General features: G+C 54.7%; 1 protein-coding gene across 1 annotated transcript; it reads left to right on the forward strand.

The window, feature by feature from the left end:
• Positions 1-1,514: 1,514 nt before the first annotated feature.
• Positions 1,515-23,038, forward strand: GRHL3 (grainyhead like transcription factor 3). The gene is made up of 15 exons (XM_006744710.3): positions 1,515-1,695; positions 4,697-4,758; positions 6,147-6,492; positions 6,749-6,822; positions 7,287-7,440; positions 7,651-7,762; positions 9,169-9,263; positions 11,367-11,525; positions 12,106-12,184; positions 12,306-12,439; positions 14,107-14,141; positions 15,285-15,373; positions 16,462-16,547; positions 18,028-18,092; positions 22,106-23,038. The coding sequence occupies exons 1-15, from the start codon at positions 1,630-1,632 to the stop codon at positions 22,218-22,220; spliced, it is 1,671 nt and encodes a 556-aa protein (XP_006744773.2). The 5' UTR covers positions 1,515-1,629; the 3' UTR covers positions 22,221-23,038.
• The last annotated feature ends 151 nt before the right edge of the window (positions 23,039-23,189 follow it).

Consider the following 23,189-nt stretch of genomic DNA (forward strand, 5'->3'; position numbering starts at 1 on the left):
CATCTGCAAAACGAAGCCAATGATCCTTACCTCGTAGTGTTCTTATACGGAGCGGAGCTTAGGGATGGAAAGCGCTCATACATATTCTGTGTCCCTAACGTGAGAGAGTCTATGAGGCTCCCTTAGGAAGGGGGCCATCGGACCATGAAGTGCCCACTTCATCCCTGGGGTTCTCTTGTCCCGGTCCAGCCCCTCCCATCTACTCAGCTACCACTCTCCTTCACACACTCTTTGCTCTAAAGTGAACACACTGGAACTTTCCCACCTCTGTGCCTCTGCTCACCACCAAGGAGCATGTTTTACACCAGTGATTCTCAAAGGGTGGTCCCCAGACTACCAGCATCAGCAGTACTTAACTGAATCAGACTTACTGAATCGGAAATGCCAGGGGTGGAGCCCAGAAATCAGTGTTTTTAAAAACAAGCCTTCCAGGTCCTTGTGATGCAGCTCAAGTTTGAGAACACTATCCTGTATCACAGCATCATCCTCCTGGAGCTCCAGGAGCTTGAGCGATTCCCTTAACTTCTCCGAGCTTCAGCTTCCTTGTCTATAAAATAGGGACAAGAATAGTACCCGCCTTACTTGGTTGTTGTGAGAATTCAGTGAGAGAATTCATGGAAAGTGCTTAGCTCAGCACCTAAAACGTGGCCGATGCTCAATAAAGACTAGATATTACTTTTAATAATACATCATCATTATTCTGCATCACGTCCCTATCCCGGTGCCCCCCCTTCACATTTCTGCATGATATAATCCTCAGTGCTGAGGGCCCCCAACTGAGGTGTCTGCTTCCTCCAAAGAGCCTCTTGTGATCTCTTTCCTTTGAGCCGGTGTGGCTTGTCTCTTGGGCCACCTGCTTTGTATGTGTCTGAGTTCTCCGCACAGGGCCCGATTCTGCCTTGTCCGTGTGCCCTGCAGCATCCCCTTCCCCTCCCCTGCCCAAGTTCCTGGCATTTGGGCAGCTGCCTGGTCCCTCTGCAGTCCATGTTGGTCTGAAACGCCACGTCCCAAGACTGGGTTCTGCCCACATGCTTCCTCACCACACTCCCTAACTGGCAACCATGGCCAGCCTTCTGAGTCTTTCATGGTCTGGAGGGGAACTTCTCACTCTGGGTTATCTGGAAATTTTGTTCTTTGCAGCTTGTCATGATTTCCTATCCTTCTTATGCTAAATCCCCTTGAATAAGTATCTACATGGAAGCATTTTAATTGAATCCTCTGCGAAGCTCTGCAAGGTTGGGGTTAGGGTCTTGGTGTCATAGATGAGGGGACTGAGGCCCCAGGTCGACAGCTTCTACATGGCAACATTTGGAATAGACTGAAAGCATCTAGCTCCTGAATTCAGGTACGTTCTACTGCCCCAAGCTGCCCAAAGCGGGACAGAAGAAGCAGTTTCAAGTTTTCAAGACTGGTAACTCTTTGAATTCCTGGGCATTGTCCCGAGGCTGAGCATTCATGGACCTTCCTCTGGGACAGCCTAACTCTGACCTTCCCTACTTGCCTTCCAGTTTCAGGTCTGTGCGACTGCTAAAGAATGACCCGGTCAACTTCCAGAAGTTCCCCTACACGAGTGAGGATGAGGCCTGGAAGACCTACTTGGAAAACCCGTTGACGGCCGCCACGAAGGCCATGATGAGGGTCAATGGGGACGATGACAGTGTTGCAGCCCTGAGCTTCCTCTATGATTACTACATGGTACGTTTGCCCCCGCTGGGCCTGTACCCCTCTGACTGAACGCACGCCTTCGCTCTCAGGCCTCACGGCCCCACAGCCCACGCCTGGCCCCACACCGTGCTTTTTCTCTCCTCTGGGTCTTCACACATGCTGTTCCCTCTGCCTGGCCCCCTTCCCTTTCCCCTGGCTAAACCCTCCTCTCAGCTCTGGGTCTCATTCCTTCACTGAGAAAGGCGAAGGCTTTCTTGGGTTTCCCGTTCTGTGCCTCCAGGTACCCTCAGCAACTACCATCATTATCCTCGACTCTTTAGAGACTTGGCCAGCAAGTCTTTAGAAACTTTTCTTCATTCCCCCATGACTGAGCTCTTGGAGGACGGAAACCGCGTGGTGATCATTACTCAGTCCTCAGCACCCCATAACTGCTTGCCACACAGAGCACCCGGTGCATATTGATGGAATGGATCGATGTCTTGGCCACACACCCCCCCTCACAATAGCACCCTCAGCCTCTTCTTTCTGCCCCTGTCCCTTAGGTCATCCCAGTTGCCCTGTCCTCCCCACCCGCCTGTCCCAACCCCACCACCTAGAACATGCCTTCTGCTCTTGAATCCTTTCCTTTTCTTCCCAAGGCCACTTTCACTTGCCATGTCACCTGTCCCTGTCCAGAGTGTCTGACTATCCTTCCTGCCCTTGCTCCCATTCTGTGTAATGTAACACCTCCTGACAAACGGTCCTTATGGTTCTCTAATGGTTTCCAGGGCCTTGGCCTTGACTCTGGGAGACTGTCAGCACCTGAGAACAGGAATGAGGCCCTCTCCTATCTGACCAGTTGGCCATCACAGATCCCTAACACACAGTGCCCCCTCTTCCCATGCCTGTGCCAGACATTGCTCATGGACTCCAGCCTGCCTTCTCCCCGGGGGTACAGGAAGCTGAAGAATCTTTCTCAAGCCAGTACTCCAGGCAGCCCCTACCCATCCGTCTGAATTATCACATGATAGCAAACTTTCTCGTTCTCCCTAGGCTGGGTGATTGCTCCAAGAGACTTTCCCAGATTTGAGAATGGGAAACATAAACAGCCAATTATTGAGATAACTGGCTTTGGACTTGAAGATTTAAAGCCACTTTGTAAATAAGCCCTCAAATTTCCTGACCCGAGAAATATTTTATCTACCTTACCCCAAGGGGGAAAGCACACTCTCCGTGTAAACTCACAGGCCAAGGATGGGAAGTGTGGTCTCAGATACGAGAAGGCCCCAAATTTTCTTTCTGGCTTTGGTTCTCACCATGGAAGGGTGTGGTTACCCTACCTTACTTGCTCCCCAGCAGACCCATAGCGTGCTGATAGTGTTTGGACCAGGCCTTGGGAAAGAAATTTGTATTGACTCCCTCAGGCTGGAGATGTGGTGAGAGCCAGAATCCTAGGCCTGGATTTAACCCCCAGGCTGGGATTTACAGTTTGAGGTTGGACCATAATGTGAAATCCAGTATCATCTTCCCAGGCAAAGGGCCATTCCCAGGGCCAGAATGGTGGGGACAGGTTCTGGAGGTGATACCTGTCGTGGTTTTAGTGAAAACACCTGCCCCACCCCCACCTCCCCATTTCAGAGCACTCTGGGTTCAGAACAGCCGCATGGATAGTAAGGACGGGGTCTCATGATGTGCGGCGGGGATGGAGTTGGGAGTTTGAGACCTGATCTGGCCACAAACTGGCAGTGTGGTTTTGGGCAATATACTTCTAAAAGTAACAGCGTATGGTTTCTTACTGAATGCCAGGTTCTGTGCCTGGCACCTTCCCGCATGCTCTCCCATGGGGTGTGAGTAAGAGCCCAGGCATTGGAGTCCCTAGGCTGGGTTGGAGACCTGGTTCTGGCTTTATTAGCCAGAGGTCAAAATGACCTGGATGCTCTAAGATACAACAACATTATAATTATGAAAAGTCACATTTAGATAGTGTTCTCCATGTGCTAGGTCTAAGCACTCACAACAAGCTCAGGAGTGGGTGTTACTATTATTATCCTTGTACAGATGTGGACAACGAGGTACAGAGAGGTTAAGGGACTTGTCCCCCAGGGCACACAGCCAGTATGTGGCATATCTGGGAACTGAACCCAAGAAATCTGGATCCAGAGTCCATGCTTCTAACCACTGAGACAACAGAGCCTCTCCGGGCCTCAGTTTCCTCATCCATATAATGGAGATGATATTAGTAGCTATTACAGAGTGGTACAGGGCTTAAATTAGAGATCACATAGAAGGTACCTAGTACAGGGCCTAGTGCACAAGAAGTACTAGACTAAAAAACAGCAAGCAAGGGGCGCCTCGCTGGCTCAGTTGATAGAAAATACAACTCTTGATCTTGGGGTTGTGTGTTGGAGCCCCATGTTGGGTGTAGAGATTACTTACAAATAGAATCTTAAAAACCAGCAAGGGGCACCTGGGTGGCTCAGTCGGTTGAACATCCGACTCTTGATTTTAGCTCAGGTCATGATCTCAGGGTTGTGGGATCCAGCCCCATGTCGGGTTCCTTACTCAGCGGGAAGTCTGCTAGAGATTTTCTCTCTCCGTCTCCTGCCTCTTCCCACCCCCACCCCCCTTCTCTCTCTCTCTAATAAATAAATCTTAAAAAAAAACACACACAAAAACTAGCAAGCATTATTTTTACTAGTAAATCTTCAAATACTCTTGAAGTAGGTATTATAATCCCCCACTTGCCATATGAAGAAACTGAGTCTCAGAAAGGTGAAGTCATTTATTCAGAGTCACACAGCACTTTTAAGTGGTAAAGTTAGAACTTAAGCCAGATCTGCCTGACTTCGAATTCCAGGATGCCTAACAGCTAATCTTGAGGTACTTCTTCTCACTCTCTAACTTGGGACTCAGACTGACTGATGGCCAGCCAACTCCAAGGACTGGCAGGTTTTCCCCCCAGTGACCAAGGTAGTTCCTCTGTCTGGCCAAGGCCGCCCGAGGGGGTCGATCTTGCCATAAATGCATAAATCCCTCTTTCCTCTCCACTCAGGGCCCCAAGGAGAAGCGGATCCTGTCCTCCAGCACTGGGGGCCGGAACGACCAAGGAAAGAGGTGAGGTTTGCTCAACCACCATCTCGGCCCCTTTCCTCATGCTCCCCTCCACCTCTGGGCTCTTAACAATCGGGCACAGAAGGCTCAGTGCCCAGGGCCCACAGGACTCTTAGGGGCCCATGGAAGTGAGAATTTATTTTAAAATCAGAAGAAAATAATGAATATAATCCAACCTGGATTACACCTATTTTTATACCAATGCAACTGTAAAAAGGTATTTTAAAATATATTTTTTTAAGGTGGAAAGAGTCCGAAGGCAAGAGACTAGGGCCCACTGAGTCATAATGAGACCCTGTTCCACTAGAGAGCCTGCAGGCCATGTGGGCTGGAGTTTACTGAAAACAAACTTCAAAGCCATGGTCCAGGAAAAGCCCCGAAGGCAGCTTTTCTGTCCTAGCTCCAAAACCCTCCTCCCTGCAGTCTCACGGGGAGGGAGACCTGGCCTGGGGGAGGGGACACCTGGGTTCAGGTACTTCTTTCCTCTGGCTCTCTTGGGCCTCTGCCTGACATTATAGCCTCGGGGCGCTGATGTTCCCCTCCTCCTAGAAGGCAGCCCAGGCCATGCTCACGGCCAGATGGGTACTAGAGGGACCCTGCCCTTTCTCTACTCTTCCCCGACCCTCCTCCCCCACGCCTCCCCACCTACCATGTAGGGCCTCTGCTGGGAAACCTTCTGGGCTTCTCTCTGCCTTCCAGAAAATCCAAGCTGCTAAGTCAGGCATTATGGCTCATGCTGCTGGCTCAGGGCCCCTCCGTGCTAGGAACAGTAGGGTTGTGCATGGGACTTTTCTGAAAACTAATTTTTAAACATGTCGTTAGCTTTTCTGATTACAAAAGTAATACCCGTTTGTTATAAAATATTCAAACTCTATAAAATATATAAAGTAGAAAGTAAAAGTTTCCTGTAATCCTACTCCCCTGCCCCGCTTAACAGTTTGGAGTATACCCTTCCAGACCTTTTTCTCAACATATATTAACTGTACTGTGTTAACAGTAATATCCACTCCCCCTCTCCCCCTGCCCCCCCCCCAACTGTGTAGATGACTCAGTGCAGTTGTTTTAAGGTGGGGACATTTGACTCTGGGTAAGAAATAAATGAACTTTCAGCTTTTAAAATGACCAAGTACTATAAAAGATAAAGCAGATGTTTTTCCCCTCGACCCTGAGCCTGTACTTGGTTCCATTCTCGACACCCTCCTCCCTGCTCATCCCTGTGACAAACTGGCCTGTTACTCTGTCTTGCTTCATGCACATCGGGAAGATCTAACATTACGTGGGATTAAAGAAGGTCAGTGGGTCAGCGTGATGGTCACCCTCCAGTCCAACTGAGGGTCCCCTCGCCCCTCAGAGAGAAGAGGTGCACTCACTCAGCCCTCCTCTGTCCCCAGGTACTACCATGGCATGGAATATGAGATGGACCTCGCTCCCCTTGAAAGTCCCACGCATCTCATGAAATTCCTGACAGAGAATGTGTCTGAAACCCCAGAGTACCCAGATGTGCTCAAGAAGAATAACCTGATGAGCTTGGAGGGGGCCATGCCCACTCAGGGCAAGGCAGCTCCCCTCCCCTCCGGCTCCAGCAAGCTGGAAACTGGCTCTGTGGACAGTTACCTGCTGCCCACCAGTGATATGTATGATAACAGCTCCCTCAACTCCTTGTTTGAGAGCATTCATGGGGTGCCACCCACACAGCGCTGGCAGCCTGACAGCACCTTCAAAGATGACCCACAGGAGGTGAGGGCCCACCCCCATACCCCTCACAGCATCCCTGGATATGTGCATGCATGTGCAGAAGGAGAGAAGACAGTGAGGAGGTCAGAGGTTTGGAATCCTTGGGATAAAAAGTCCTAGAGCAGAGGCAGGTCTGCCATGTACTGTTGTCCCAGTTGTGCACTGCATAACCTGCATAGCTGTATGGGACAGCTCTGGGATGAGGCCCCAGCAGCCTGAATGTGGCCATTTATTCTCTTTGAATTATGTTTCTCTGCAGTCGCTGCTCTTCCCGGATATCCTGAAAACGTCTCCAGAACCCCCGTGCCCAGAGGACTGTCCCAGCCCCAAGAGGTAACTCAGCCCCTCTGGAACCTTGGCCACTTGGACGGTAGGCAGAGGCTACAGACAGAGCCTCACACTGTCCCCAGAGCAGGCATCGTCAGTGAATGAAAAGAGGGGAGTGAAAGCACATGAAAGGAGAGAGACAGATTTCTACATTTCTTTCTTGGGCTGTGACAGGGAGCTCAGAGCCCTGTTCAAAAACTGAGGTTCTGTTGCCCTTCATCTCCCCTGGGGCTTTGTCACCCCTCAGGGGTCTCTCTGGTTTCCATTATTTGTTATTCAGCAGGATTGTGGCTCAATGAAACCATAAATAGAAACTCCGAAAATGAGGAAACTGAGGTCCAGGGGTAGGATGATTTCTCAAAGTCCCACAGTAAATCCCCAGCACATCCTCAGCCTCCTGTCGCACTGCCCTCTGGGATACTCCTGCCTGCGAGCTCAGCCTCTCTGTCCTCCCCCTCTCCTCCCTGCAGTGACTTTGAGTACACCCTGGGCTCCCCCAAAGCTATCCACATCAAGTCGGGGGAGTCGCCGATGGCCTACCTCAACAAGGGCCAGTTCTACCCCATCACCCTGCGGACCCCGGCAGGCGGCAAAGGCCTTGCCTTGTCCTCCAACAAAGTCAAGGTAGGTTGTCCCTGGAGCAGCTCGGGAAGGGACTAGGATGGTTGGGCCAGCCCGGCCTGACAGGGACCCTAGGGAGGCGGTGCCACTGCCATGGAGTGGGGGGACATGGAGGCAAAAGGGCAGGGCCGCTGGACCAGGGCTCTGGGAAGGGATCGGGACTGCCTGGGCCTCTCCTGAGGCTGGGGGTCACAGCGGCCGCTGTGCTTGCAGAGCGTGGTGATGGTTGTCTTCGACAACGAGAAGGTGCCCGTGGAACAGCTGCGTTTCTGGAAGCATTGGCATTCCCGGCAACCCACTGCCAAGCAGCGCGTCATCGACGTGGGTGAGAGCCCCCCCAGAACCCCCTCCCTGGCTCTCGGTCTGTCCCTGTCCCTGTCTCTCTCTCTCTCTCTCTCTCTCACACACACACACACACACACACACACACACCCCAATTGGGTCTTTCTTGCCCTGCCCCTTTCCCCAGGCCCCTGTGATCTCGGCGGGACTTAGTTCTCACCCCAGCCTCCTGCCTGGCCCCTGTCTCCAGGTCCTGCGCTGTGGGGTTTGCAGGGATTTGCATCTGTGGGCTGGAAGCAGGGGCTTCTTTTCTGTGTTGCTTTGGGGTAAACAGTGCCCTAGAGACCCCAGCAGTGTCCGATAAATAGACCCCTGGGATACTGGCCTGCGTGTCCCCGTGGGGGGCTTAGCCCATTGAGACACAAATGCCTAAGAGAACAGAGCAGACTGCAGTGTGATGTGGAAGGTTGGAAGGACAGTGCAGGGCAGTTCTGCTTTGGGAGCTGGGACCCTGGGGCTCTGTAAGCAGGGAGAGGGCCTGGGGAAGGGACACGGGGTGCCACTTTATCCCGGTCCTGGGCCCCGGGATGTGTGGGAGGCACCGCCCATCCTCGGGCCTCCAGGTTCTGACTCCGTCACTCTTTTCTTGACTGTGTGACCTGTGTGACCTCCCTTTTCTGGACCTCAGTTTCTTCAACTATCAAATGGAATAAGGCCAGCTACCCTGCCTGCCTCCAGTGCTGTTTCTTCTGCCTTGGAGTCGCATGCCCTGGAGAACACGATATCACTAGAAACAATCCCATGACATGTCTGAGAGGCCACATAGCAAGTGGGTAGGAGCCTGTGTCCAGGGGCCAAAGCTGAGCTCCAGTCCTTGCTGTGCCTTTTTTTTTAAGCTGTGGCACCCTGGCCAAGTGACCAGACATCTCTGAGCTTCATTTTCTTTCCATCTGTAAACTGAGTGTTCATAGCGTCACTGTGAGGATTAACTGAGGGCTCGCCATACTGACGTGTTCAGTGAGTGGTGGCCGTCCCCCAGTTTGCCCACCGTCCGTGCGATGGCTCGGCGTGAGGAGTCCCAGAGCTGCTACGCTTCCTGGTGCTCTTACCACCACCAGCACTGCTCTTACTCCTTCTACTACTACCGTGTCTGGGAGACCCCCCCAAGTCCCAATCCCACTGCAAACTCGAACCTCCACCCAGAAGTGATGAGGGCCCTGGCCTAGCCGGCCAACTTAGGGATTCTCTGTGGGGTTTGGGCACACCTGCTTCCCAGGCTGGACCTCAGTTTTCCCATCTGTAACCCAGGGCACAACCATCAGTTTCCCCCACCACACTGAAGCCTGGTTCTTGGGGGAGAGGGTAGCCCGGCTCCTAACTGCCCCCTCCCCAGCATGTCCCCAGATCCCTTTCCTCCTGACTCTCCCTTCTGGTCGCCTGTGGTTCCAGCTGACTGCAAAGAAAACTTCAACACCGTGCAGCACATCGAGGAGGTGGCCTACAACGCCCTGTCCTTCGTGTGGAATGTCAACGAGGAGGCCAAGGTCAGTGCATGGCTGTGACGGGGCTGGGTCCCTCGGAAGTCCCCAGGTGGGGATATAGGATTGTGGCAGCTGCTTTGATGAGCGTGCCCGTGGAGGAGGCAGGATAGAGAGAGGAGGAGAAGCACAGCCTTCCAGAAAGGCTAGGCCTACGTCCCAGCCCTGTGACCGTGGCTGCAAAACTGGGGTGCAATGAGAGCACCGACTGAGGGATTCACATGAGGATCACGTGTGCTAAGTAAAGGGTAGAGCCCAGCCTGGCTCAGCAGTGGGGGCTGTTGTTATCAATCCCATCCACCCATTCACCAGATGGGAAAACCGAGGTCACACAGCCAGCCACCGATGCACCAGGTTTGCCGACTTGCAGGCCAGTCAGGGTTGCAGGAGGAAGCTTTGGAGTCCGCAAGGGAGGCCGCAACCCCAGTTACATCACTTCCTGCGTCCAGTAGAAGGGAACAGTAGTCTGCCTCCTGGGGTTGTAGTGAAGATCCCCTGGGATCATGCATGTCTCAGAGCCGGGCACAGGGCCAGACCCTTGGGAGAGGCCTGAAAGTGGAGCCTCTGGTGATTTTTTTCATCCCAGCCACTCAGTGACCAAGGCCAGCTTGCTGTGTGCTTCTGGGCCTCTCTGTGCCTTGGTTTTCTGTTTGGAGAGCCGGCATTGTGGAAAGGGCACTGGTCTGAGAGCCGGGGGCTGGGTGACCTTGGGCCTGTCCTTTGCTTCCTTGCGCCAGGCTTACCCTCTCAGACCAGGGTTGGGTCCAGCGCATGGCAAGGACATTTCTGGCCTGGACAGGCTGGGGAGCTTGCCTTATGGGGGTGGTCCAGGCTGCCTGGAGAAAATAGAGCTGAAGGGGCTCTGAAAACTCAAAGGGAGGCACAGAAGTGAGGGATTATTATTATTCAAACAGATGCCAGGGGCTGGAGGAGGAGTTGGGGCCTCTGGTGCAGGGAGGCGGGGGAAAGAGTTTCATAGGAAGGGAGAGGTGGGTTTCGGCTAGGATTTTCTCACAGCCCCTTAAGCCCCCGGGCGTGGGTCTTTCTCATGCAGCTGGGTGGGAGCTGCATTTGGGCTGAGTTGGCTGAGGGGGAGGTATGTCTGGCATGCGCCCAGGGGCCTGGCCCCCACAGCCAAGGAGGGAAGGGGGTCTGCTCAGGCACCGCACCCCTACCTGTGCAGGTCAGGATCATTTCCGAGGGAAATGTCCCAAAGAACAGTGGCCAGTCTGGAGTGGGGTGTGGCCCTGGCACCCCATGTCAGGTAGACCATCACCAGGTGAGCCTGCCAGGGAGTCCCAGCTGAGACTCAGCCCAGACTGCCATCGGCTAGGCCTAGGCTTTGGGTTGAGACCAGCAGTCACACTCACAACAGGTCACTACATGCCCAGCTCAGTAGGTGCTCCACGCGCCCTCACAGCCACGTGAGGTAGGTTTAAGTAACCCCATTTTGCAGATAAGGAAACTGAGGCTCTGTGAGGTTAGAGCACTTGTCTCAAGCCACGTGGCCAGTGAGTGGCAGAGCCCAGCTTCCCCAACCGAAGTCCGGGTGGCCGCACGCCTGGGCTCATTCTGCTGGAATGTGGAAACATCAGCAGGTCACCCCTCTGCTCAGAGCCTCTGCTTCCTTGGCTGTAAAATGGGGGTGACAGGTCCATTGATGGCTGGAGCTGGTGGTCAAGGGTGCAGAGGGGCAGGGTCTCACCCCTGTGGCCCGGGGCCAGCAGGAAGGTGGTCTTCCGGGGCTGGGGGGAACGGGCTATGGCCCTTCCATACTCCTCACTCTGGCTGGCAGAAAAATGAGGCTCTGGACTTTAACGAAAGCCCACGAAGGACCCCTAACCTCCCTCCCAGGGCCTTGACCCTTTGGGCTGCCCTTGGCAGTCTGGTGGGAGCTGCCTCACCCGCTGCTGAAGAGCCTGGGCTCCAGCCTGGGCCCTCCCCACACCCAGTGTCACCTGGGGATGTCCATAAAAGAGGTGGTGATGGGTGCCTGCCAGGGGTGCCGCTCCCCAGGGGCACAGTAGGCTCAGTGATCAGGGTGCTTGTGGGACAGCAGGGCTGGCGCCTAGGGCAGGCTGTTTCTCCAGCTCCCCTGTCTGTCCCCAGGTCTTCATCGGTGTCAACTGCCTCAGCACAGACTTCTCCTCGCAGAAGGGGGTGAAGGGAGTCCCCCTGAACCTGCAGATCGATACCTACGACTGCGGCTCAGGCGCTGAGCGCCTGGTGCACCGAGCCGTCTGCCAGATCAAGATCTTTTGTGACAAGGTAGCTGGGGTGGGGGGTGGGCTGGGAGGGAGAAGGGCCAGCCCCCACCGTGCGTCCTCCCCAGCCATGCGGGGCATGTCTGTCTCCCTCTGCTTCTTGCTCTCCACACGTCTCCCTCCTCCGTGTGCTTGTCATTGTCTGTCTTGGCCTCTAAGTCTATTTTTCTCCCTCTCTCTGCACTTCTGTCTCCCCTCTCTGTCTCTTTCTGAAGATCTCTTTGTAGATCTCTCTGAAGATCTCTCCATGTTTCTTTCTGTGTCTTGTCTGTCTCTCTCATGTTTCTCTTTCTTCTTCTTGTCCCTCTCTGACTCCACTTCCCTTTTCTCTGTTTCTCTGTCTGTTCTTCTCCCTCCACGTCTGTCTGTCTGTCTCTCATGGCCTGGACTGACCTCAGACAGGGCTGGGCTGGGCTGGGCCCGGCGGGGTGGGCGCTGCTACTTTCCCATTTCCTGGTCTCACTCTGGGAAGAAAGCAGCCCTAGAAGGCTGGCAGCCCCGGAAGGCTGGCCCATAGTTAAGATGCAAGGCAGCCAGCCCCTCCCAAGGCCCTTGGTGACCCCCTTCCCCCTCTTCCCCCGCAGGGAGCAGAAAGGAAAATGCGGGATGATGAGCGGAAGCAGTTCCGGAGGAAGGTCAAGTGCCCCGACTCCAGCAGCAGTGGTCAGTGGGGATGGGCCAGGGGCTGGGCTGGCCTGGGGCGAAGGGAGAAGGAGACTGGAGGGCAGAGGCTGGGGGTGTGAACGGCGAGGTCCCAGATGCAGTGCCATCCTTTTCCCATCAGGCATCAAGGGCTGCCTGCTGTCCGGCTTCAGGGGCAACGAGACCACGTACCTGCGGCCCGAGGCTGACCTGGAGACCCCGCCGGTGCTCTTCATCCCCAACGTGCATTTCTCCGGCCTGCAGCGTCCTGGAGGGGTGAGGGTCTCGGCCAGAGACGGTCCCGGCCCCCCGGGTGGGACCTGATCGGCGCAGACCGGTGGCGAGCACCCTGCCACTCGGCCACTACAGGCCAGTTTAGACGTGTTTAGGTCCGATATTTTTTACATCAAAATGAAAATGCTTTTATTGAATCCCATGGGATTAAAAAACGTACGCATGTTCATACAACATTAATGACCTTTTCTACTGAAGAGAAGAAGGTCAATGAAGAAACGGACCTTATAACCGTCGAAACGTTCATGCTTGGGGCGCGCATGGAAGTTTCTGATTTCTGAGCCCCAAATTAGATGGCGGCCGAATCCAAGCTGGATCACGGTGGTCATGGCAACGCTTGTGAGCGCTCACTATGCACCAGGCACTGCTCTCCATGCTTCCCACGCGCCACCTCCTCTCCCCATTCCTACCGCCCTACCGGATGGGTACTGTCATTCTCCCCGGATTCGTGGGGTGGACGTTGAGGCCCAGAGACCAAACCCCACAGCACGGGCAGAGCCAGGGTTTGGACCCAGGCACCTTGGCTTCAGAAGCCGAGCCCGCGAACCCCAGCTACACCACCTCTCAGGCCGGGGAGCCCTCCTTTGAGGTAGATACTGTTGTCCCTCCATTTTCCAGAGAAGGCCGCACGGCAGGTCAGTGGGGGAGTCAGGATTGCAGAGCCTGTCTAGTAGTTTGCTTCCATATTAAACAATTTGACTATTTCCTTCCATCGAGGTCCCCCCCCCGCCGCCTCCCCGTGTAGGTGGGAACGTTTGCAGAAATAGCTCTTGCTGTCCAAGCTGTGTTCAGTGCACTCACCTCAAACAGTAAGAGGCTGTGGAACCAAAAGAGCAGTCAGCACTGATGTGGCCGCTGGTGCACACCTAAAGCCCTTCCTGTGTCCACCGTCCTCCCTTCACTGCCCCCCGGGCCCCGGAAGCGCTTCTGTGGCCCCCTAGTCCGGTGGCTACATGACCCCAGTGTCTCTCCCCAGCCAGAGGCCCCAAGTCGGGAGATGACTGCTCTCATGGGATTAAGGGCCCTGTGGCCAGGTTGACGGCTGCTCTGTGGGGAAGAGGGAGGCCCCCAGGCTTTGCCCCTGTGAGCCTGGGTTAGGGGGGCGGGGAGGTCTGAATCCTGAATCTGCCTCCTACCGGGTGTGTTACCTCGGGAGGCTCTCCACCCTCTTGGGCAGGCCTGGGTGCTTCCCGTCATGGGACTGGTGATGCCTGGGCCAGACAGCACAGTGCCAGGCGCTTAGGGGGGTTCCAGAGAGTGCCCTTTACCCTCACCCCCCTTTCCCCTTGTGCTTCTGCTCCCACTTCCCAGTTCCCAGCTGCACGGCAGTGTGCGGTCCTGGCCCTTCTGGGCAAGCCGGGGCTCAGGTGGGGCTCATGGAGTCCACCATATTTCTTCAGCACCTCCTGTGTCCATGGAGTCCTTGACTCATTCTACCTGGGCTGGATCCTACCTTTCGACTCAAGATCTCAGCTCATTTAAGAGGACTTAATCTGAGCGGAATGGGCTGGAAACGCATTGCAACTGCATCTCCCCTCCTCCCCCCCACACCCAGAGATTGGGCCCCCTCCCCCCAGAAAGCCTCCAGCAGTGGAGGGCCCCTCTCATCTTCCTCATGTGATGGAAAATGTCTTTCCTCTTCATTGCAGGCCGTGCCCTCGGCGGGTCAGAGCAGCTCCAACAGGTACGGAGAGAAGCAGCTAGGGGCCTCCTCACCCACCCTGCCTGGCCCCCTACTGCTTGTGCTGCCGCCCAAGCCAGGGCCTGGGCGCTGAGGAGGCAACCGGGAGACTCTGCCCCCAGCCCCCAAGCTAGATTCAGGCTCCTTTCTCACTGAAACTGCCCACATTTTTATGGGTTTGTTTTATGTGAAAAGTTGGCAAATCTCTGGCGAGACACATGCTTGTAAAAAGGGAAGGAAGAAGCCTCTGAGATGGTAGTGCAGATTTAGACAGCAGGGAGGGGACGCTGTGCCGCAGGACTGACCATGGGGTCCACCGCCCCCCCCCAAGACTCCAGGAGGCGAGGGAGGGGCCCGGCGCCTTGGCCCCTCCTGACGTCCTTCCCTCTTGGCCTAGAGATCTGCCCGAGTGGGAGCACGGCCTCATGGGCCTGAGGCCGAGATGAGAGGGTGGCGTGTAAAAGGGAAGGCTCAGTTGTTGTTGACCTCGGTGTCCTCCCCCCCCCCCCGAAGAAGGGGTACTTTTCATGCGGGGCTTCCATACCAAATCAGGTCACTTATCCCCTCACCACAGCCCCAGCAGGTCGGGCAAGCAGGGGTTATTGCTCTACTTGACTGATGAGGAAGCAGAGGCTCAGAGAAGTGCAGTGACTTGGCCAAGCTCACACAGTGCTTGCGTAGCATCTGCATGGACCCTAAGTCTGCCTTACTCCAAATCCCACAGCCCTGCCCCCTCTCCCTGCCTCCTGGCCAAGTGGATTCTTTCAAAAAAGAATCCTATCGATGGTAAAACAACAGTCAGCATTCACCGAGGCCCTGCTGTGCACCACACGCGGTTCTAGAAGCAGTTTGTGTGATCTCCTGCAGCCTCACAACTTTATGAAGTCTTGTTGTCATTGTCTTGTCACCCCATTGGATAGATGGGGACCCTGAGGGACTAAGAGACTCCCCCCAAGTCACCCAGCTAGTGAGTGGGATTTGAACCTAGGCAGTCCCAACTCCAGAACCTGTTGCTTTAACTGCCATCCCACTGCTTTGGGCCTGCCCTCATGGGATCTTCTGAGCTCTGGGGCCCCTTCCAACTCTGGGATCCCCCTGGGTTCCTCACGAGCCCCTCCCTGTCGCCTCCTCCCCGCCCCCCGCCAGGCTGCCTCTGAAACGCACCTGCTCACCCTTCACGGAGGAATTTGAGCCTCTGCCCTCCAAAAAGGCCAAGGAAGACGATCTTCAGAGAGGTACCTTGACTCCCGGCCCATCTGTTCTCTGAGCCCACCATAGAGCCCCCAGCTCCCCATGAGGCCTGCCCCAAAGCCTCAAACACCCACCATGGCCCAGGCAGCCAGGGCAGCATCCGTCCCAGCAGAGAGGGCACAAGGGGCCGCCTTACTCCTCTGAGTTGGAGTTGGGCCAAACCTTGAGGGTGGGGTGGGGGCCAGGGGAGCACCCAGAGTGCTTGGAGAGAGGTCCATGGAGCTGGAGGGCTTCTGCTTCCTCTGGCCTTGTTGGACATGGGCATCCTGCGGCAGTTGGAAAAGGCAACAGGCTCATTATGTTGGGCAAGCCCCCTGCCTTCTCTACTGGGGGTTGCGAGCAGAGTTGGGTTTCCATACCTGGCGTTCTGGCTTTGACAGCCTGAATCTGTGACTTCCTGGGAGAGGGGGACATGCCCAAACCTCTGGGGGCTGTAGCTGATTATCAAGGAGAAACCAACCAGCAGCTAAGATCAAAAGCTTCCGGCAACCTTCAATTGAGCCTTGTACTGCACTTGGTATTTAAAATGTCATGTCATTAATTCCCCAACAACTCTGTGAAATAGAGGGCGGGGCCACCTCTATTTCCCATGTGGATAAAGTGAGGCTCACTGATGGAAAAATGTCTTCAAGGTCACCTAGCTGGCAGGTGGTAGAGCGGGGATTGGAAGTTGCCCAAATCAGCACAGTCTGAGTGGGACCTGCAGAGCTGGGTGGTATTTCCCCATCTGGGTACAGACCCTCAGCAAGGATTTGCCCTTTCTGCAGAAATCAATCTCATGTTAAAAATAATATTTTGGGGGGCGCCTGGGTGGCTCAGTAGCTTAGGCATCTACCTTCTGCTCAGGTCATGATCTCAGGGTCCTGGGATTGAGCCCCGCAAGGGGCTCTCTGCTCGGCAGGGAACCCGCTTCTCCCTCTCCCTTTCCCTCTGTGCCGTCTCTCTCTCAAATAAATAAATAAAATCTTTAAAAAATAATAATAATATTTTTAAAGATTCTCCCATCCCCTGAGGTATTCCCGGGCTGATCTGTCCTCCCCTTACCACTAAACCCCATCCCTTTGCCTCTCAGTTCTGTTGTATGTGCGGAGGGAGACCGAGGAGGTGTTTGATGCTCTCATGTTGAAGACCCCAGACCTGAAGGGGCTGAGGAATGCGGTAAGAGGCTCTGTGACAGCCCCCCAGCCCTGGCCAGACCCCACTCTGTGTTCCTGTCCCCCACTCTTCACTCCACAGTACTGATTTCCCACAGGAAGGCTCTGAGGAGGAATATGCTGGAACGCTGGCTTTCTGATGGTCCACCTGTCCCACCCCACTGGGGGGGTGCCTACAGGCCTGGCTGGTGGGGGCGTGCCTCTGTGATGTTATCTCCCAGCCAGAACCCTGGCTCCACCCTGGGAGGCACACACACCATAAATCCTCCTTAATCTGATGGCTGCTGTCTGACAGGCCAGAGCTTTTTGTTGGCTTTGCAAACCTGTTTCTGTTTTAATGGGAATGAAACCCAAAAAGGCCAGGCCCCAGAGACACTCTTTTTTTCTTTTCCAGGGGGCCTCATTCCTCCAGCTTGTGGTTGGCTGGGGGGCGCTGGCGGGGGGGCGGCGAAAGGTGGCGTCTGGGCAAGGAGACTGTCCCCAACCCCCCAAACTGCCAGAGAGCGGGTGGAACAGCTTTGAACGAAACCCACAGCAGCTTTGTGGCTCAGCTAAAAACTGAGCAAACACAAGACTCCAGCTGGGCTTGAAGGTTGAACCACACAGGACAGCCAGAGGGTTCCAAGAGGGCGGGCTGGGGAAGGGAAAATGAACCCGTAGTAACACCAACTACCTTTTACTGAAGACCCACTACGTGCCAGGCATTTTGTCAGGCATGCGACGTTTGCTAGCTCACCATATTCGTGTAATACCACCAAAAAGTGGGTACTATTATTATCTGCTCATTTCCATGAGGAAACAGCCTCCCAGAGGTCAGGTGACTTGCCAAAGTGGCTAGAAGTGACAGAGCTGCAGTCCAACCCAAGCTCTCTCCACTCTGCTGTACCCTACTGGTCCCTTCATGGATCATCCGTCCTGCTTGGCTGGAACCAGCCCCAGAAGCTGGCCTCACAAAAGGCCATTAATGTCACTTAGACTCAGAATCTTTGGGCCAGTTTAGTCCCTTCTTCTAGCAGCCCTATGAGGTAGGCAGGCATGACCATTTCCACCACTAGCTTGCCCAGAGTTGGCAGCTGCTGAGTGGGGGGCCCCCGGCACTGGCATGATGTGGGTCTGGCTTTAGACAGGGGTTGGGGGACCTGGTGGATGCTCCTTGGGATATATTACAGCTACTAAACGTGCAGTCTGTCAAGAGTTTGTTGTGATGCAGGAAGGCTTATAACATACGATGTGAAGTAAAAGAAGTTCTATAAAGCTCCATGGGGAATACAAAAAATCTGCACCCATGGCCAAAAGATGGGAAAGAGTGTACCCAGATGTTTATCTCTGGGAAACAGGATTACGGACAGTTGTAATTTTCTTCTTTGTATTTTTCCACAGTAGGGATGTATATTTTATAATCAGGAAATAAAGTCATAGTATAAAAGGCTGGAATAGATCCAGTTTGGGCAGCAGACAACAAATCCCCTACTGTTCTCTTCCAGATCTCTGAGAAGTATGGCTTCCCTGAAGAGAACATTTACAAAGTCTACAAGAAATGTAAGCGGGGGTAAGTGCTCAGTACAGCTCTCCCTCCCATTCCTCCCCCCTTGCTGCCCCTTTCTATCTAAAATGTTGGCTCAGGCTGCTCCCAGTGGGTTGGCTTTGTGGCGAGGACAAGGCCTTGGAGTTGGGCCGAAAGCCCCCAGTCAGGCAAGACCACCTGTAGAGACCAGACATTGACCAGCACCGGGAAGGAAAGGAAGGGCAGACAGATGGAAGGGTCTTTGTAGAGACCACAGGTAGAGGGCCCGTGGAGGCCCAGAGATCAGACGACCCGGGTCCAAATCCCAAAGCCACGGGACAGCCAAGTCATTTGATTATAATGCTGGTGATCCTGACTACCATTCCCTCGTCCGCCTACCACGTGTCAGATGTGGGGCTACACATACCCCACTTAACTCTCACAGCCACACTACGAGGTAGACACCATGACCCAGCCTTCACAGATAGGGAAACTGAGGCTCAGAGGTGCTAAGCAGTATTCAGGGCCGGAAGCAGCAGAGGAAAGACACGGAGGCAGAAGGGCCCATCAGTGTTGCTACCGGTCGAGTCAGGGGCCCAAGGAGGGAGCGGCTGGCCAGGAGTCTGGAAAGGGTGTGGAGATTGGGCCCCGGATGCTCCACAGGCCTCCACCCTCAGGTCTGGATGAGGCAGGAGGGAGTGAAGCTTTACCTTCCAGAGGGCCAGGCAGTGTGGCACCTACTCTGGGTTCCTGGGGGTTAGTGCTAAACACCACAGCACCCTTTACTACCTGCCCAGGAGAGTCCTCGGCAGCGGGGGGAGATGGAGGGCCATGTGGTGACTGCTTCTCCCCCACCCCCACGCCAGGTTTTAGTCCCCCTGGTCAGAGCCAGCGAGCTGGACCCTCACAGCCCTTGCTAACCAAGTCCCTGCACCAGCCCAGCGTGGGGCCTCTGGGCAGTGAGGAATTGTCGGCGTCATTCCTTGCCCAGAGGACCCACTCCCGGCCCCCTGCCTGCAGCTCAGACCCTGTCCTCCTGCTCTGGACAGTGTAACTCCAGCTACACTTACTGGTGGCCCCTGGAAGGTGCTTGGGCATTGCCCCGTGGCCACTCTGCAGGCTTTCCTTTTCAGAAGGCTTTGCAAAGCCAGGCAGGTTTTGTACCCAGGCTGAGGCCCCATCCAGGCAGGCCCAGGGGCTGGCCTCCCACCCTCCCTCCTCTTTGGTTCCCACCCAGCCTCCCACAGAAGGGCAGGGGGCGGGGGGGGGGGGAGGTGTGCAGTCCTGCAGCCCCTGGGAAAGGACCCGTTTGGTTTTGGTTGTATGAGTGTCTAGAGTTTTTGTGTGTTTTTTTCCTTCCAAGTTTCGGTTTCAAACTGGGGCTCACACACTCTCTGGGGCGGAATCCACCTCCTCGCAGAGGGCAGGCTCTGCTTTGCCCAGACAAGCCCAGCCCCACTGCCCCTTCGGTGCCAGCGCCCGTCCCCACTCCCACCCCCACCCCCACCCCCACTGCGGCCCCACCTGCTGCCGGCCTCCCTGATGGGTCCCATGGCAGGCTGGGCCGAGGGGCTAGGAAGTGTGTGTGTGTGTGTGTGTGTGTGATTTGGGGGCGGGTGTATGCATACGAGGATGCCCCAGCCCCACTGGCAGAACTGCAGATCCTTCCCTTTAACGTTAGCCAGCTATTTAAAGCCTAATTTAAAAGCTTCCATGTGTGGAGCACTTTCTATGTGCCAGGCGCTGGGCTCAGGAACTCCCAGGCATCATCTCATTGACCCTTTGAGTTTGGTATGACTTTCTGCATTTCTACAGATGAGGAAACTGACGTTCAGGTGGGCCCAGGGTCGCGGTTAGTAACCAGCAGGAGGGATCCTAGCCTGTCTGAGGCCTGTGTAAAGAACCACTACTTTATCTTGCCTCCTGCTTGTTCCTCTGACCGCTAAGCAGTGTGCAAATAGGGGCTGTGGCCCGGCCCTTTATGTGCCTAGCCCCAGAGCCCAGGGCATCACTTAGCGGCCCTTCAGAGGCACCCCACACCCCCAACCACCAAGACCTCAGGCCTAGGTCACCTGAGATGCGTAAATGAGAAGAGTCTGCAAAAAAACCTTTAGGGAGAGGAGAGGCCAAGCTCCTCTGCCACATGTCCCTCATGTCACACTCTCTTCCTCTGAGGAACAGAAAATTCTAATCAGTGGCCTCGCTTATTTTCCCGAAAGTCCTGTGGACAAAAGTAGATAACAATCAGCTTTACAAGCACCACTGAGTGCTTGAAAGATGAACAAATACATTGTTTTGCTGGCAGCTGGCCAAGGGTTTCGGGCAGCCCGGGACAGAAGACAGCTAGAAGCTGGCTAGCGACAAGAGGCCCACATTCTGGGGCAGCGGTTCCCAGCAAGCCCTGCCTCTAGGGCCCAGCTGTCACTGACCTCTGAGAGGGAGGGGTCTGGGGGCTTGTCTGGGGTGCCTGGTGTGGAGGTGTGCACTCTGGGCCCGCTGGCAGCCCTGCTGGGGCGTGGGTGGGAGGCAGCCTTCAAGTTCATGCAGGCAAGGCACTCGGTGCCCGGCACCTAGAAGCACCCCGGAAATGCCACTATCAGAAGCCAACACAAACCTGGCCGCTGACCAAGCGCTCACCCCTCTGGCCCAGCCTGCAGCCCCAAGATGGAGATCCCTCTGTGAGATGAAAGAATGGCTGACGGGATCTGAGGAAGTGGGAGCCTGTAATTAGACACCAGCAGTCAGCACCCCGGCCTGGGAGCCTGAGCCCAGCCCTCCTTCCAGAAAGCAGCCGCATCTGGATGCTACTGCACAGATGTGGGATGTAGGCCAGAGGCTTAGGCTCACTGCTTTGGCAAGGTCTCCATCCTCCGGACCTGGGGGATGGCAGGGACGGGGCTACCGCCTCCTGGGGGGGGGGGGTCCCTGGAAAAGCAGACAGCTACCTGCCAGGAGCCCTATCCTGAGACCCATAGCCCCCCACTCCTGCCCCACTTGAAATAACTTTGCCCCCATCTGAACTCTCCCCCAGGCCTGGATTTTGCCTTTCTCATATATGCTGCTTCCTAACTTATATTTGTAGTGTTGTTTTTCTTTCTAAAAAATGGTACAGTGGAAAGAGACAAAAGTCTGGATGCAAGTCCCAGCTCTGCCATGTGTTACTGTGTGACCCTAGGCAAATGACTCCGCTTCTTTGAACCTCAGCTTCCCCATCTACCAACTGGAGTAAAAGGGTTCTAAGGATTCCTTTTTTCAGGCCCTACTAGATTCTAAACTCCTGGAGGGCAGGGTCTAGGATCTCTGTGTGGCCCTTGTTTTTGTTTGGAACAAGACCCTGCCCATGGAGAGGCCTCAGTCAACGCTAGTGGGGTGGATGGATGAAGACCCCCGCCTCCATTACAAAGGGGGAGGCTGATGTGGTCGGGCCCGGAGGCTCTTCATCAGGAAGGCAGCTGCTAGCGGGGGGCCCTGGGCATACACTGTGGCTTTGACGCTCTGCGGAGGGCCACAGCACGGAGGCCCTGTCCCTCTTGGGTTGGCCCAGGTCCCTGCCTGAAGAGCATGGGGAGAGAGGGCTCTCCTCCCCCTCGAGTCTCTCACGCCACCCGTGAGGTTTCAGTTTCATGGGGGTGGAACTGAGAGGGGCCTTACATGGCACCTGCCTCTGGCTCAGGCAGGCACACCTGAGTGACACATCGCAGCCTCCTATTGAACCCAAACCACGCTGGTCCACCCACCACGCCTCTTGCGCTTGAACTCTCACTTCATGTCCGCGGCCCGTCTGGCCTGGGGACGAAGGAGCACTGCGTCTTCCCCAGTCAGTCTGGTGCAGTCGGGGCCATGGTTGGAGGTGTGGCTCAGCCACTTGGGGAATGTGCCTTCCACTGCCAGGTGGGACAATGAGTACCCACCTTTGTTGTTATGACGGTCTGGAGAAAGTTCATGAGGTGCCTGGAATGTTGGGGGCGCCCAATAGGGAGTACTATCATCCTTACCACCAGAGGCCCTGAAAACAAGGGGCCTGCCACATTCTAGACACATCTCCTCTTCTCTTCCAGAATCTTGGTCAACATGGACAACAACATCATTCAGCACTACAGCAATCACGTCGCCTTCCTACTGGACATGGGGGAGCTTGATGGCAAGATTCAGATCATCCTCAAGGAGCTGTAAGGCCCAAGCATCCACCCCCCTCGGACCCCTTGGGGTAGGGGTAGGCTCCAGGCAAGGAACCGTCTGGGAAGTGGCCCCACGCCACACACAACCTCTCCTCATGCCTCAGTGCTGTTACTTGAATGCCCTCCCTGAGGGAAGAGGCCCTCACATTGCAAACCCACAGATGCCAAGGTCAGGAAGGGACCTAGGAGGTGTCCTGACCTGAACCTCAACTCGTGCTTGAATCTACGCTGGATTTCCTGCCAGTGCCGGCCCAGCCAGAGACAGCGCCAGCTTGGCTAACGTCCCCGCAGCCTGTCTCCTCCTCAGAAGACTGTGTTCTCTCAGTCCATCTCCTGGTTGGCTATTCAGATGGTGGAAGCGGACCCTCTTTCCCCCACAGCTGCCTGACTCTTGTCCGGCTTTCATTCTTGATTCTTCTATCCACTTCAGACCCTTTGGTCAATTAGCTGGAAAACTCTTTTGATTTTCAGTGTAAACAATTTTTAAATGTTACCAGAGTGGAAACACTCTCTTTCTCACGGATTTCCTCAATACAAGATGTAAATAATCGAGCTGATTGGTTGGAACAAAATAGCTGCTGTAAAAGAAACAACTTCCATGCCTGTTCACTGATGTACACATTTCTTATTTACAATTGTCATTTATGTTATATATATAGAAGTATATATTGTATATACATGCAACATTTTATATTTTTCATGGATACATTTTTATCATTTCAAAAAATGTGTATTTCACATTCTTGGACTATTTTTTTTTAGCTGTTATTCAATTATGCATTTTGTATACTCACATGGTATTTAGTAATAAAAATCTCCCTATGTATTACTTCAAATACTACACATGTTCCTTTTGTGAAAGTCTTCCCAGGAAGGGAGGGTGAAAGCAGATTAGGCCCGCCCCCTTCCGTCCTGCGGGTGGTTTACCCTGGACTCGAAGGCTGGTGGCGCGTCCTGGGCACTG

This window comes from Leptonychotes weddellii, chromosome 4 (genome assembly GCF_054177405.1).
Source record: "Leptonychotes weddellii isolate Sample4059 chromosome 4, ASM5417740v2, whole genome shotgun sequence".
NCBI lineage: Eukaryota > Metazoa > Chordata > Mammalia > Carnivora > Phocidae > Leptonychotes > Leptonychotes weddellii.

Excerpts from the sequence above, each read along its gene's own strand:
- GRHL3 (XM_006744710.3), top strand. The coding sequence starts at position 1,630 with ATGATGAGGGTCAATGGGGACGATGACAGTGTTGCAGCCCTGAGCTTC. Across the intron at positions 12,440-14,106 it reads GCCTGCAGCGTCCTGGAGGG|GCCGTGCCCTCGGCGGGTCA; the intron begins GTGAGGGTCTCG and ends TCTTCATTGCAG. Across the intron at positions 14,142-15,284 it reads GGTCAGAGCAGCTCCAACAG|GCTGCCTCTGAAACGCACCT; the intron begins GTACGGAGAGAA and ends GCCCCCCGCCAG.